The sequence below is a fragment of the Oncorhynchus mykiss genome, chromosome 5 (assembly GCF_013265735.2).
Source record: "Oncorhynchus mykiss isolate Arlee chromosome 5, USDA_OmykA_1.1, whole genome shotgun sequence".
NCBI lineage: Eukaryota > Metazoa > Chordata > Actinopteri > Salmoniformes > Salmonidae > Oncorhynchus > Oncorhynchus mykiss.
In genome coordinates, this window is record NC_048569.1 from 96,772,192 (window position 1) to 96,788,297 (window position 16,106).

General features: G+C 46.5%; 1 protein-coding gene across 2 annotated transcripts in view; it reads left to right on the forward strand.

Moving 5' to 3' along the window:
- Positions 1–16,106, forward strand: part of LOC118964702 (ras-related protein Rab-6B) — a 146,605-nt gene that overhangs the window by 94,020 nt on the left and 36,479 nt on the right. For both annotated transcript variants that reach the window (XM_036978937.1, XM_036978938.1), the window contains exon 6: positions 7,930–8,023. In XM_036978937.1, the coding sequence (XP_036834832.1) occupies positions 7,930–8,023 (94 nt within the window). The remainder of the gene's footprint in view (positions 1–7,929; positions 8,024–16,106) is intronic.

Here is a 16,106-nt window from a genome sequence, read left to right on the forward strand (position 1 = left end):
TACTGTTATACTGTAAATACTGTCAGGTGATAGTATACTGTTATGCTGTCAGGTGGTAGTATACTGTTATACTGTCAGGTGGTAGTATACTGTAAATACTGTCAGGTGGTAGTATACTGTAAATACCGTCAGGTGGTAGTATACTGTTATACTGTTATACTGTCAGGTGGTAGTATACTGTTATACTGTCAGGTGGTAGTATTCTGTAAATACTGTCAGGTGGTAGTATACTGTAAATACTGTTAATACTGTCAGGTGGTAGTATACTGTAAATACTGTTAATACTGTCAGGTGGTAGTATTCTGTTAATACTGTCAGGTGGTATACTGTTATACTGTTATACTGTCAGGTGGTAGTATTCTGTAAATACTGTCAGGGGGTAGTATTCTGTAAATACTGTCAGGTGGTAGTATACTGTTATACTGTCAGGGGGTAGTATACTGTAAATACTGCTCTAGAGATATGGTGGTTCTGGGGTTCACTTCTTACTGAAGATGTTTTTCTCATTTTCCTTGAGTCTATTCATCAGACACATATCTAGGACAGCATTTCTCCCTCATGCATTTCTTAAAGCTGACACTTTATTTCTTCTCACCTTTAATAGTACATTTTGATTGAAGTTATATTTTACTGGGTAGAAGGGGGGGCTGGCCGCTCTGTGACTGTAACACAGTTGGTTTAGCTACCAGGCTGGTCTGGGCTGGCCGCTCTGTGACTGTAACACAGTTGGTTTAGCTACCAGGCTGTTCTGGGCTGGCCGCTCTGTGACTGTAACACAGTTGGTTTAGCTACCAGGCTGTTCTGGGCTGGCCGCTCTGTGACTGTAACACAGTTGGTTTAGCTACCAGGCCGGTCTGGGCTGGCCGCTCTGTGACTGTAACACAGTTGGTTTAGCTACCAGGCTGGTCTGGGCTGGCCGCTCTGTGACTGTAACAGTTGGTTTAGCTACCAGGCTGTTCTGGGCTGGCCGCTCTGTGACTGTAACACAGTTGGTTTAGCTACCAGGCTGTTCTGGGCTGGCCGCTCTGTGACTGTAACACAGTTGGTTTAGCTACCAGGCTGTTCTGGGCTGGCCGCTCTGTGACTGTAACACAGTTGGTTTAGCTACCAGGCTGTTCTGGGCTGGCCGCTCTGTGATTGTAACACAGTTGGTTTATCTACCAGGCTGTTCTGGGCTGTCCGCTCTGTGACTGTAACACAGTTGGTTCAGCTACCAGGCTGGTCTCGGCAGACTGCTCTGTGACTGTAACACAGTTGGTTTAGCTACCAGGCCGGTCTGGGCAGACTGCTCTGTGACTGTAACACAGTTGGTTTAGCTACATGGCCGGTCTGGGCTGGCCGCTCTGTGACTGTAACACAGAAGGTTTAGCTACCAGGCCGGTCTGGGCTGGCCGCTCTGTGACTGTAACACAGTTGGTTTAGCTACCAGGCCGGTCTGGGCTGGCCGCTCTGTGACTGTAACACAGTTGGTTTAGCTACCAGGCCGGTCTGGGCTGGCCGCTCTGTGACTGTAACACAGTTGGTTTAGCTACCAGGCCGGTCTGGGCTGGCCGCTCTGTGACTGTAAAACAGTTGGTTTAGCTACCAGGCCTTTCTGGGCTGGCCGCTCTGTGACTGTAACACAGTTGGTTTAGCTACCAGGCCGTTCTGGCTGGCCGCTCTGTGACTGTAACACAGTTGGTTTAGCTACCAGGCTGGTCTGGGCTGGCCGCTCTGTGACTGTAACACAGTTGGTTTAGCTACCAGGCCCGTCTGGGCTGGCCGCTCTGTGACTGTAACCTAGTTGGTTTAGCTACCAGGCTGTTCTGGGCTGGCCGCTCTGTGACTGTAACACAGTTGGTTTAGCTACCAGGCTGGTCTGGGCTGGCCGCTCTGTGACTGTAACCCAGTTGGTTTAGCTACCAGGCTGGTCTGGGCTGGCCGCTCTGTGACTGTAACACAGTTGGTTTAGCTACCAGGCTGGTCTGGGCTGGCCGCTCTGTGACTGTAACACAGTTGGTTTAGCTACCAGGCTGGTCTGGGCTGGCCGCTCTGTGACTGTAACACAGTTGGTTTAGCTACCAGGCTGGTCTGGGCTGGCCGCTCTGTGACTGTAACACAGTTGGTTTAGCTACCAGGCTGGTCTGGGCTGGCCGCTCTGTGACTGTAACAGTTGGTTTAGCTACCAGGCTGGTCTGGGCTGGCCGCTCTGTGACTGTAACACAGTTGGTTTAGCTACCAGGCTGTTCTGGGCTGGCCGCTCTGTGACTGTAACACAGTTGGTTTAGCTACCAGGCTGTTCTGGGCTGGCCGCTCTGTGACTGTAACACAGTTGGTTTAGCTACCAGGCTGTTCTGGGCTGGCCGCTCTGTGATTGTAACACAGTTGGTTTATCTACCAGGCTGTTCTGGGCTGTCCGCTCTGTGACTGTAACACAGTTGGTTCAGCTACCAGGCTGGTCTCGGCAGACTGCTCTGTGACTGTAACACAGTTGGTTTAGCTACCAGGCCGGTCTGGGCAGACTGCTCTGTGACTGTAACACAGTTGGTTTAGCTACATGGCCGGTCTGGGCTGGCCGCTCTGTGACTATAACACAGTTGGTTTAGCTACCAGGCCGGTCTGGGCTGGCCGCTCTGTGACTGTAACACAGTTGGTTTAGCTACCAGGCCGGTCTGGGCTGGCCGCTCTGTGACTGTAACACAGTTGGTTTAGCTACCAGGCCGGTCTGGGCTGGCCGCTCTGTGACTGTAACACAGTTGGTTTAGCTACCAGGCCGGTCTGGGCTGGCCGCTCTGTGACTGTAACACAGTTGGTTTAGCTACCAGGCCGTTCTGGGCTGGCCGCTCTGTGACTGTAACACAGTTGGTTTAGCTACCAGGCTGTTCTGGGCTGGCCGCTCTGTGACTGTAACACAGTTGGTTTAGCTACCAGGCTGTTCTGGGCTGGCCGCTCTGTGACTGTAACACAGTTGGTTTAGCTACCAGGCTGTTCTGGGCTGGCCGCTCTGTGACTGTAACACAGTTGGTTTAGCTACCAGGCTGTTCTGGGCTGGCCGCTCTGTGACTGTAACACAGTTGGTTTAGCTACCAGGCTGTTCTGGGCTGGCCGCTCTGTGACTGTAACACAGTTGGTTCAGCTACCAGGCTGGTCTCGGCAGACTGCTCTGTGACTGTAACACAGTTGGTTTAGCTACCAGGCTGTTCTGGGCTGGCCTCTCTGTGACTGTAACACAGTTGGTTTAGCTACCAGGCTGTTCTGGGCTGGCCGCTCTGTGATTGTAACACAGTTGGTTTATCTACCAGGCTGTTCTGGGCTGTCCGCTCTGTGACTGTAACACAGTTGGTTCAGCTACCAGGCTGGTCTCTACAGACTGCTCTGTGACTGTAACACAGTTGGTTTAGCTACCAGGCCGGTCTGGGCAGACTGCTCTGTGACTGTAACACAGTTGGTTTAGCTACATGGCCGGTCTGGGCTGGCCGCTCTGTGACTGTAACACAGTTGGTTTAGCTACCAGGCCGGTCTGGGCTGGCCGCTCTGTGACTGTAACACAGTTGGTTTAGCTACCAGGCCGGTCTGGGCTGGCCGCTCTGTGACTGTAACACAGTTGGTTTAGCTACCAGGCCGGTCTGGGCTGGCCGCTCTGTGACTGTAACACAGTTGGTTTAGCTACCAGGCCGGTCTGGGCTGGCCGCTCTGTGACTGTAACACAGTTGGTTTAGCTACCAGGCCGTTCTGGGCTGGCCGCTCTGTGACTGTAACACAGTTGGTTTAGCTACCAGGCCGTTCTGGCTAGCCGCTCTGTGACTGTAACACAGTTGGTTTAGCTACCAGGCTGGTCTGGGCTGGCCGCTCTGTGACTGTAACACAGTTGGTTTAGCTACCAGGCCGGTCTGGGCTGGCCGCTCTGTGACTGTAACCTAGTTGGTTTAGCTACCAGGCTGTTCTGGGCTGGCCGCTCTGTGACTGTAACACAGTTGGTTTAGCTACCAGGCTTTTCTGGGCTGGCCGCTCTGTGACTGTAACACAGTTGGTTTAGCTACCAGGCTGTTCTGGGCTGGCCGCTCTGTGACTGTAACACAGTTGGTTTAGCTACCAGGCTGTTCTGGGCTGGCCGCTCTCTGACTGTAACACAGTTGGTTTAGCTACCAGGCTGTTATGGGCTGGCCGCTCTGTGACTGTAACACAGTTGGTTTAGCTACCAGGCTGTTCTGGGCTGGCCGCTCTGTGACTGTAACACAGTTGGTTTAGCTACCAGGCTGTTCTGGGCTGGCCGCTCTGTGACTGTAACACAGTTGGTTCGGCTACCAGGCTGTTCTGGGCTGGCCGCTCTGTGACTGTAACACAGTTGGTTTAGCTACCAGGCCGGTCTGGGCTGGCCGCTCTGTGACTGTAACCCAGTTGGTTTAGCTACCAGGCTGTTCTGGGCTGGCCGCTCTGTGACTGTAACACAGTTGGTTTAGCTACCAGGCTGTTCTGGGCTGGCCGCTCTGTGACTGTAACACAGTTGGTTTAGCTACCAGGCTGTTCTGGGCTGGCCGCTCTGTGACTGTAACACAGTTGGTTTAGCTACCAGGCTGTTCTGGGCTGGCCGCTCTGTGACTGTAACACAGTTGGTTTAGCTACCAGGCTGTTCTGGGCTGGCCGCTCTGTGACTGTAACACAGTTGGTTTAGCTACCAGGCTGTTCTGGGCTGGCCGCTCTGTGACTGTAACACAGTTGGTTCAGCTACCAGGCTGGTCTCGGCAGACTGCTCTGTGACTGTAACACAGTTGGTTTAGCTACCAGGCTGTTCTGGGCTGGCCGCTCTGTGACTGTAACACAGTTGGTTTAGCTACCAGGCTGTTCTGGGCTGGCCGCTCTGTGACTGTAACACAGTTGGTTTAGCTACCAGGCTGTTCTGGGCTGGCCGCTCTGTGACTGTAACCCAGTTGGTTTAGCTACCAGGCTGTTCTGGGCTGGCCGCTCTGTGACTGTAACACAGTTGGTTTAGCTACCAGGCTGTTCTGGGCTGGCCGCTCTGTGACTGTAACACAGTTGGTTTAGCTACCAGGCTGTTCTGGGCTGGCCGCTCTGTGACTGTAACACAGTTGGTTTAGCTACCAGGCTGTTCTGGGCTGGCCGCTCTGTGACTGTAACACAGTTGGTTTAGCTACCAGGCTGTTCTGGGCTGGCCGCTCTGTGACTGTAACACAGTTGGTTTAGCTACCAGGCTGTTCTGGGCTGGCCGCTCTGTGACTGTAACACAGTTGGTTTAGCTACCAGGCTGTTCTGGGCTGGCCGCTCTGTGACTGTAACACAGTTGGTTTAGTTACCAGGCTGTTCTGGGCTGGCCGCTCTGTGACTGTAACACAGTTCAAATCAGATGTTATTGGTCACGTTCACTTTATCAGATGTTATTGCGTGTGTAACGAAATGCTTGTGTTTCTAGCTCCAACAGTGCAGTAATATCTAACAATTCACAACAATACACAGAAATAGAAAAGTAAATTAATGAAATTGAGAAATATATAAATATTAGGATGATCAATGTCAGAATGGCATTGACTAGAATACAGTATATACATGTGAAATGAGTAAAACCGTATGTAAACATTATTAAATTGACCAGTGATTCCATGTTTATGTATATAGGGCAGCAGCCTCTAAGGTGCAGGGTTGAGTAACCAGATGGTAGCCAGCTAGTGATGGCTGTTTAACAGGCTGATGGCCTTGAGATAGAAGCTGTTTTTCAGTCTCTCGGTCCCAGCTTTGATGCACCTGTACTGACCTCGCCTTCTGGATGATAGCCGGGTGAACAGGCAGTGGCTCGGGTCGTTGTTGTCCTTGATGGTCTTCTAGGCCTTCCTGTGACATCGGGTGGTGTAGGTGTCCTAGAGGGCAGGCAGTGTGACCCCGGTGATGCGTTGGGCAGACCTCACTACCCTCTGGAGAGCTGTGTGGTTGCGGGTTTCCGTATCCGTTGGATTAGCTACCAAGCTGGTCTCGGGCTGGTCTGGTCTAGTCAGCAGGATGTTATAGTCTCTGTCCAGATACACTTGACCATCGTATACTATGAACCCTTTGAGGGATTGCTGATGCTAACACTTTCAACCCACCAAAAAAGCAAGCTAGCTAGCCTAAAGCCCATGAAGAAGAGATCAACCTCAAACTTCATGGATTTCTGCGATTCGACTTTACGTATTCGTTTTTTTTCAACATTTGTAAACAGATTTAGATCCCGACATTATGTCACCTGGCATTATCCGTTTTCTCCCCTTCCCCAGGACTAATTCATCAGAGTCGTAGTAATAGGCAATAATTTATTCATTTTGTCAGGCCACAGAACCATGAATCAGCTTCATCACCAGTACTGCTCAGTGAGGGAATGAGTCATGAGGCAGATTGTTGGTTTCTGTACACTTCACTATTCCCCCATTGGGCACAAACTGGTTGAATCAATATTACTTCCACACAACTACTGCAATGTGATGACATTGAATCAATGTGGAAAATTGATTTGATTTATAAAAAGTCATCAATGTAAAGGAATTTTGTAAATTTTGTTAAAAATAAAAATAATAACACACAATTTTTAACCCAGATCTAGTGACATGGTAAACATTTTTTGGGGGAATTTCAAATTGAATTAAAGTTATTTGACAACTTAAACAAAATGTAAATTAAAACTAGACATTATACTGGCGTCCGTTCCCAGTGTGTCTCTACTGCAGAAAACCTCCTTACCCAGTGTGTCTCTACTGTGGAAAACCTCCTTACCCAGTGTGTCTCTACTGTAGAAAACCTCCTTACCCAGTGGGTCTCTACTGCAGAAAACCTCCTTACCCAGTGTGTCTCTACTGTGGAAAACCTCCTTACCCAGTGTGTCTCTACTGTAGAAAACCTCCTTACCCAGTGTGTCTCTACTGTGGAAAACCTCCTTACCCAGTGGGTATCTACTGTAGAAAACCTCCTCACCCAGTGGGTCTCTACTGTGGAAAACCTCCTCACCCAGTGGGTATCTACAGTAGAAAACCTCCTTACCCAGTAGGTATCTACTGTAGAAAACCTCCTTACCCAGTGGGTCTCTACTGTAGAAAACCTCCTCACCCAGTGGGTCTCTACTGTGGAAAACCTCCTCACCCAGTGGGTATCTACTGTGGAAAACCTCCTCACCCAGTGGGTATCTACAGTAGAAAACCTCCTTACCCAGTGGGTCTGTACTGTAGAAAACCTCCTTACCCAGTGGGTATCTACTGTAGAAAACCTCCTTACCCAGTGGGTCTCTACTGTAGAAAACCTCCTTACCCAGTGGGTATCTACTGTAGAAAACCTCCTTACCCAGTTGGGTCTCTACTGTGGAAAACCTCCTTACCCAGTGGGTCTGTACTGTAGAAAACCTCCTTACCCAGTGGGTATCTACTGTAGAAAACCTCCTTACCCAGTGGGTCTCTACTGTGGAAAACCTCCTTACCCAGTGGGTATCTACTGTAAAAAACCTCCTTACCCAGTGGGTCTCTACTGTAGAAAACCTCCTTACCCAGTGGGTCTCTACTGTAGAAAACCTCCTTACCCAGTGGGTCTCCACTGTAGAAAACCTCCTTAACCAGTGGGTCTCTACTGTAGAAAAACTCCTTACCCAGTGGGTCTCTACTGTAGAAAACCTCCTTACCCAGTGGGTATCTACTGTAAAAAACCTCCTTACCCAGTGGGTCTCTACTGTAGAAAACCTCCTTACCTAGTGGGTCTCTACTGTAGAAAACCTCCTTACCCAGTGGGTATCTACTGTAAAAAACCTCCTTACCCAGTGGGTCTCTACTGTAGAAAACCTCCTTACCCAGTGGGTCTGTACTGTAGAAAACCTCCTTACCCAGGGAGTCTCTACTGTAGAAAACGTCCTTACCCAGCTCACCTTTATGTAATTTAATGGCATAAGGATGTTTGATAACTGAACCTAATATTTCTCCCTCGCAGGCAGATCACCATAGAGGAAGGAGAACAGCGGGCCAAGGAGCTCAGCGTCATGTTTATTGAGACCAGCGCCAAGACAGGCTACAACGTCAAACAGGTTAGTGTTTATTGAGACCAGCGCCAAGACAGGCTACAACGTCAAACAGGTTAGTGTTTATTGAGACGAGCGTCAAGACAGATAACAACGTCAAACAGGTTAGTGTTTATTGAGACCAGCGCCAAGACAGGCTACAACGTCAAACAGGTTAGTGTTTATTGAGACCAGCGCCAAGACAGATTACAACGTCAAACAGGTTAGTGTTTATTGAGACCAGCGTCAAGACAGATAACAACGTCAAACAGGTTAGTGTTTATTGAGACCAGCGCCAAGACAGGCTACAACGTCAAACAGGTTAGTGTTTATTGAGACCAGCGCCAAGACAGGCTACAACGTCAAACAGGTTAGTGTTTATTGAGACCAGCGTCAAGACAGATAACAACGTCAAACAAGTTAGTGTTTATTGAGACCAGCGCCAAGACAGGCTACAACGTCAAACAGGTTAGTGTTTATTGAGACGAGCGTCAAGACAGATTACAACGTCAAACAGGTTAGTGTTTATTGAGACCAGCGCCAAGACAGATTACAACGTCAAACAGGGTAGTGTTTATTGAGACCAGCGCCAAGACAGATTACAACGTCAAACAGGTTAGTGTTTATTGAGACCAGCGTCAAGACAGATTACAACGTCAAACAGGTTAGTGTTTATTGAGACCAGCGCCAAGTAGTATCTCCTATAGGACTGGCCATCTCTCCTTGTTATAGTGAAGTAGTATCTCCTATAGGACTGGCCATCTCTCCTTGTTATAGTGTAGTACCTCCTATAGGACTGGCCATCTCTCCTTGTTATAGTGTAGTATCTCCTATAGGACTGGCCATATCTCCTTGTTATAGTGTAGTATCTCATATAGGACTGGCCATCTCTCCTTGTTATAGTGTAGTAGTATCTCATATAGGACTGGCCATCTCTCCTTGTTATAGTGTAGTATCTCATATAGGACTGGCCATCTCTCCTTGTTATACTGTAGTATCTCCTATAGGACTGGCCATCTCTCCTTGTTATAGTGTAGTAGTATCCCATATAGGACTGGCCATCTCTCATTGTTATAGTGTAGTGTCCCATATAGGACTGGCCATCTCTCCTTGTTATAGTGTAGTAGTATCCCATATAGGACTGGCCATCTCTCATTGTTATAGTGTAGTATCCCATATAGGACTGGCCATCTCTCCTTGTTATAGTGTAGTAGTATCCCATATAGGACTGGCCATCTCTCCTTGTTGTAGTGTAGTATCTCATATAGGACTGGCCATCTCTCCTTGTTATAGTGTAGTATATCCTATAGGACTGGTCATCTCTCCTTGTTATAGTGTAGTATCTCCTATAGGACTGGTCATCTCTCCTTGTTATAGTGTAGTATCTCCTATAGGACTGGTCATCTCTCCTTGTTATAGTGTAGTATCTCCTATAGGACTGGCCATCTCTCCTTGTTATAGTGTAGTAGTATCCCATATAGGACTGGCCATCTCTCCTTGTTATATCCCATATAGGACTGGCCATCTCTCCTTGTTATAGTGTAGTATCCCATATAGGACTGGCCATCTCTCCTTGTTATATCCCATATAGGACTGGCCATCTCTCCTTGTTATATCCCATATAGGACTGGCCATCTCTCCTTGTTATATCCCATATAGGACTGGCCATCTCTCCTTGTTATAGTGTATATCCTTGTTATATATCCTTGTTATATTGTAGTATTGTTACGCTCCTCGTTAGTGGTAGAATGACCGGACAAAGCTGTTACGTCTGTTGTTAGTGGTAGAATGACCGGACCAAGGTGTTACGTCTGTTGTTAGTGGTAGAATGACCGGACCAAGGTGCAGCGTCTGTTGTTAGTGGTAGAATGACCGGACCAAGGTGCTACGTCTGTTGTTAGTGGTAGAATGACCGGACCAAGGTGCTACGTCTGTCGTTAGTGGTAGAATGGCCGGACCAAGGTGTTACGTCTGTTGTTAATGGTAGAATGACCGGACCAAGCTGTTACGTCTGTTGTTAGTGGTAGAATGACCGGACCAAGGTGTTACGTCTGTTGTTAGTGGTAGAATGACCGGACCAAGCTGTTACGTCTGTTGTTAGTGGTAGAATGACCGGACCAAGCTGTTACGTCTGTTGTTAATGGTAGAATGACCGGACCAAGCTGTTACGTCTGTTGTTAGTGGTAGAATGACCGGACCAAGCTGTTATGTCTGTCGTTAGTGGTAGAATGACCGGACCAAGGTGTTACGTCTGTTGTTAATGGTAGAATGACCGGACCAAGCTGTTACGTCTGTTGTTAGTGGTAGAATGACCGGACCAAGCTGTTACGTCTGTTGTTAATGGTAGAATGACCGGACTAAGCTGTTACGTCTGTTGTTAGTGGTAGAATGACCGGACCAAGGTGTTACGTCTGTTGTTAGTGGTAGAATGACCGGACCAAGGTGTTACGTCTGTTGTTAGTGGTAGAATGACCGGACCAATAGAATGACCGGACCAAGGTGCAGCGTCTGTCGTTAGTGGTAGAATGACCGGACCAAGCTGTTACGTCTGTTGTTAGTGGTAGAATGACCGGACCAAGGTGTTACGTCTGTTGTTAGTGGTAGAATGACCGGACCAAGGTGTTACGTCTGTTGTTAGTGGTAGAATGACCGGACCAAGGTGTTACGTCTGTTGTTAGTGGTAGAATGACCCGACCAAGGTGTTATGTCTGTTGTTAGTGGTAGAATGACCGGACCAAGGTGTTACGTCTGTTGTTAGTGGTAGAATGACCCGACCAAGGTGCAGTACATTTTCTTTATCAAATGTTCCACAAAAAAACCCAATAAACAACACAAAGAACGTAAAGCTTCGGAGTGCAACACATGCAACAAACAAAGACAAGATCCCACAACCTAAATGTGGGAAAAATGGCTGGTTAAATATGATTCCCAATCAGAGACAACGATAGAAAGCTGCCTCTGATTGGGAACCATACCTGGCCAAAAACAAAGAAACAGAAAACATAGAATGCCCACCCTAATCACACCCTGACCTAACCAAATAGAGAAATAAACAGGCTCTCTATGGTCGGGGCGTGACAAGTATTATCCTAAAAAGAAAGCTGAAATAAGTTCAGGAGTAGAAATGGTTAACAAGTCACATAATAAGTTGCAGGGACTCTGTCTGCAATAATAGTGTTTAACATGAGTTTTGAATGACTACCTCATCTCTGTACCCCACACATACAATTATCTGTAAGGTCCCTCAGTCGTGTAGTGGATTTCAACCACAAAGACCAGGGAGATTTTCCAATGTCTCGCAAAGAAGGGCACCGATTGGTAAAGAAGAAAGAAAAGCAGACACTGAGTATCCCTTTGAGCAAGGTGAAGTTATTAATTACATTCTGGATGGTGTATTAATACACCCAGTCACTACAAAGATACAGGCGTCCTTCCTAACTCAGTTGCCGGAGAGGAAAGAAACCGCTCAGGGATTTCACCATGAGGCCAATGGTGACTTTAAAACAGTTACAGAGTTTAATGGCTGTGAAAGGAGAGAACTGAGGATGGATCAACAACATTGTAGTTACTCCACAATACTAACCTAAATGACAGAGTGAAAAGAAGGAAGCCTGTACAGAATATAAATATTCCAGATATTTCATCCTGTTTGCAACTGTCACGCCTTGACCATAGAGAGCCCTCGGTGTTCGTGACTAGGGGGTTTTCTAGTTTTTATTTTCTATGTTGGTGTAAGTATGGTTCCCAATTGGAGGCAGCTAATGGTCGTTGCCTCTAATTGGGGATCATACTTAGAGTGGTCCTTTTCCCACCTGCGTTGTGCGATATTGTTTGTGTTTAGTGCTATGTGCACTACGAACTGCACGTTGGTTTATTTATTTGTTGTTTGAAGTTTCACCTCAATAAATATGTGGAACTCTACTCACGCTGCGCTTTGGTCATTTCAACGACGGACGTGACAAGACAATAAAGAAACACTGCAAAAAATGTGTCAAAGAAATTCACTTTATGTCCTGAATACAAAGCGTTATGTTTGGAGCAAATCTACCACAACACATCACTGAGTACCACTCTTCGTATGTTCAAACATGGTGGTGGCTGCATCATGTGATGGGTATGCTTGTCATCGACAAGGTCCTAGGCAGTTTTTTTAGGATAAAAATAAACAGAATAGAGCTCAGCACAGACAAAATCCTAGAGGAAAACCTGGTTCAGTCTGCTTTCCAACAGAAAAAAATCACCTTTCAGCAGGACAAGAACTTAAAACAGAAGGGAAAATATACACTGGAGTTGCTTACCAAGATGACATTGAATGTTCCTGAGTGGCCTAGTTACAGTTTTGACTAACACTGAACAAAAATATAATCGCTACATGTAAAGTGTTGGTCCCATGTTTCATGAGCTGAAATAAAAGCTGTCAGAGGTGTTCCATACACACAAAACAAGCGTATTCCTCTCAAATGTTGGGCACAAATTTGTTTGCATCCCTGTTAGTGAGCATTTCTCCTTTGCCAAGATAATCCATCCACCTGACAGGTGTGGCAGATCAATAAGATGATTAATCAGCATGATCATTACACAGGTGCATCTTGTGCTGGGGACAATAAAAGGCCACTCTAAAATGTTCAGTTTTGTCACACAATACAATGCCACAGATGTCTCAAGTTTTGAGGGAGCGTGGCATTCTGACTGCAGGAATGTCCACCAGAACTATTGCCGGATAATTTAATGTTCAATTCTCTACCATAAGCCGCCTACAGTGTCATTTTAGAGAATTTAACAGTACTGGCCTCACAACCGCAGACCATGTTTATGGCGTTGTGTGGGTGAGTGGTTTGCTAACGTCAGTGTTGTGAACAGGGCACTCTGTTCACAACGCTGACGTTAGAAAACCCCTCATTGTGGCGGTGGGGTTATGGTATGGGCTACGGACAACGAACACAATTGCATTTTATCGATGGCAATTTGAATGCACAGAGATACCATGACGAGATCCTGAGGCTCATTGTCGTGCCATTCATCCGCTGCCATCACTTCATGTTTCAGCATGATAATGCAGATCCATGTCGCAAGGATCTGTACACAATTCCTGGAAGCTGAAAATGTCCCAGTTCTTCCATGGCCTGAATACTCAACAGACATGTCATCCATTGAGCATGTTTGGGATGCTCTGGATCAACGTGTACAACAGCGTGTTCCAGTTCCCACCAATATCCAGCAACTTCACACAGCCATTGAAGTGGAGTGGGACAACATTCCACAGGCCACAAACAACAGCGTGAGGCAAATGGTGGTCACACCAGATACTGACTGGTTTTCTGATCCACGCCCCTACCTTTTTTTTAAGGTACCTGTGACCAACAGATGCATATCTGTATTCCCAGTCATGTGAAACCCATAGATTAGGGCCTAATGAATGTATTTACATTGACTGATTTTCTTCATATGAACTGTAACTCAGTAAAATATTTGATGATGTGTTTATATTTTTGTTCAGTGTAAATCACCTTGAAAATATATGGCAAGACTTGTAAATGTCTGTCTAGCAATGATAAACAATAAACTTGACAGCTCTTAGAGACTTACCCAGAAAGACTCACAGCTCTTAGAGATTTACCCAGAAAGACTCACAGCTCTTAGAGGCTTACCCAGAAAGACTCACAGCTTTTAGAGGCTTACCCAGAAAGACTCACAGCTTTTAGAGGCTTACCCAGAAAGACTCACAGCTCTTAGAGACTTACCCAGAAAGACTCACAGCTTTTAGAGGCTTACCCAGAAAGACTCACAGCTCTTAGAGGCTTACCCAGAAAGACTCACAGCTTTTAGAGGCTTACCCAGAAAGACTCACAGCTCTTAGAGGCTTACCCAGAAAGACTCACAGCTCTTAGAGGCTTACCCAGAAAGACTCACAGCTCTTAGAGACCTACCCAGAAAGACTCACAGCTCTTAGAGGCTTACCCAGAAAGACTCACAGCTCTTAGAGACCTAACCAGAAAGACTCACAGCTCTTAGAGGCTTACCCAGAAAGACTCACAGCTTTTAGAGGCTTACCCAGAAAGACTCACAGCTCTTAGAGGCTTACCCAGAAAGACTCACAGCTCTTAGAGACTTAACCAGAAAGACTCACAGCTCTTAGAGACCTACCCAGAAAGACTCACAGCTCTTAGAGGCTTACCTAGAAAGACTCACAGCTCTTAGAGACTTACCTATAAAGACTCACAGCTCTTAGAGACCTAACCAGAAAGACTCACAGCTCTTAGAGGCTTACCTAGAAAGACTCACTGCTCTTAGAGACTTACCCAGAAAGACTCACAGCTCTTAGAGACTTAACCAGAAAGACTCACAGCTCTTAGAGACCTACCCATAAAGACTCACAGCTCTTAGAGACTTACCCAGAAAGACTCACAGCTCTTAGAGACTTAACCAGAAAGACTCACAGCTCCTAGAGACCTACCCAGAAAGACTCACAGCTCTTAGAGGTTTACCTAGAAAGACTCACAGCTCTTAGAGACTTACCTAGAAAGACTCACAGCTCTTAGAGACCTAACCAGAAAGACTCACAGCTCTTAGAGGCTTACCTAGAAAGACTCACAGCTCTTAGAGACTTACCCAGAAAGACTCACAGCTCTTAGAGACTTAACCAGAAAGACTCACAGCTCTTAGAGGCGTACCCAGAAAGACTCACACCTGTAATCACTGCCAAATGTGATTATAACATGTATTGAATGTTGTGAATACTTTTGTAAATAACATATTTCTGTATTTCATTTTCAAAAAATGTGCAAACATTTCTAAAAACATATTTTCACTTTGTCATTATTATTGTGTGTGAGAATATAATTCAGGTTGTAACACAACAAAATGTTGAATAAGTCAAAGGGTATGAATACTTTCTGAAGGCACAATATTTCTTATCAATGAATGTCCCTTAATATAACGTTTAGTATTGACAAGTTTTAGGATATAAATCTGTTAATTCATAGTAACTTGCCAAAGAAAGCCACCAAAAAGGCCACGCCTTTCAATGCACGTCACCAGGCCCATTCTTCTGCTTTACTTCAGGACCACTGTACAGAACAGATGACCAGAGCACAACTGATAAAACACAAAGACACATAATCCTGTTTCTAGACACTGTTGTGTTAACACTGCCTGCTTGGCCATGGCATAGCAGCCCAGACCAATGTAAACACATACTCTGTCTGTCTGTCTGTCTGTCTGTCTGTCTGTCTGTCTGTCTGTCTGTCTGTCTGTCTGTCTGTCTGTCTGTCTGTCTGTCTGTCTGTCTGTCTCTCTCTCTCTCTCTCTGTCTCTCTGTCTCTCTGTCTCTCTGTCTCTCTGTCTCTCTGTGTCTGTGTCTCTGTGTCTCTGTCTCTCTGTGTCTCTGTGTCTCTGTCTCTCTGTGTCTGTGTCTGTGTGTGTCGGGCGAGAGATTTTTACAACACTGTATATATACACATAATATGACATTTGTAGTGTCTTTATTCTTTTGGAACTACTGTGAGTGTAAGTAATGTTTACTGTTCATTTTTATGGTTAATTTCACTTTTGTATATTATCTACTTCACTTGCTTTGGCAATGTTAACACATGTTTCCCATGCCAATAAAGCCCCTTGAATTGAATTGAGAGAGAGAGAGAGAGAGAGAGAGAGAGAGAGAGAGAGAGAGAGACATAGAGAGGTAGAGAGAACCATTGAGAGAAACATCGAGAGAGCGAGAAATATTGAGAGAGAGACAGAGAAACATTGAGAGAGACAGAGACAGAGAGAGAGAGACAGAGAAACATTGAGAGAGACAGAGACACAGAGAGAGAAACATAAAAAGAGTAAAAGGTTGAGAGAGAGAGGGAAGCGAGAGATTCAACATTTGAGAAGTACCAACATTGAATGAACCATTTATCATTTGAGAGGTATTACATGTTGTGTCTGCTCTCCTACCCACATTAGATGATAGTTTACGGACCTGTTTGTCTTAGGGCTCCTAGTCTAATGGTTGTCTCTCCCTGGTCTAATGGCTGCCGCTCCCTGGCTGTCTGTCTCTCGCTGGCTGTCTCTCCCTGGTCTAATGGCTGTCTCTCCCTGGTCTAATGGCTGTCTCTCCCTGGTTGTC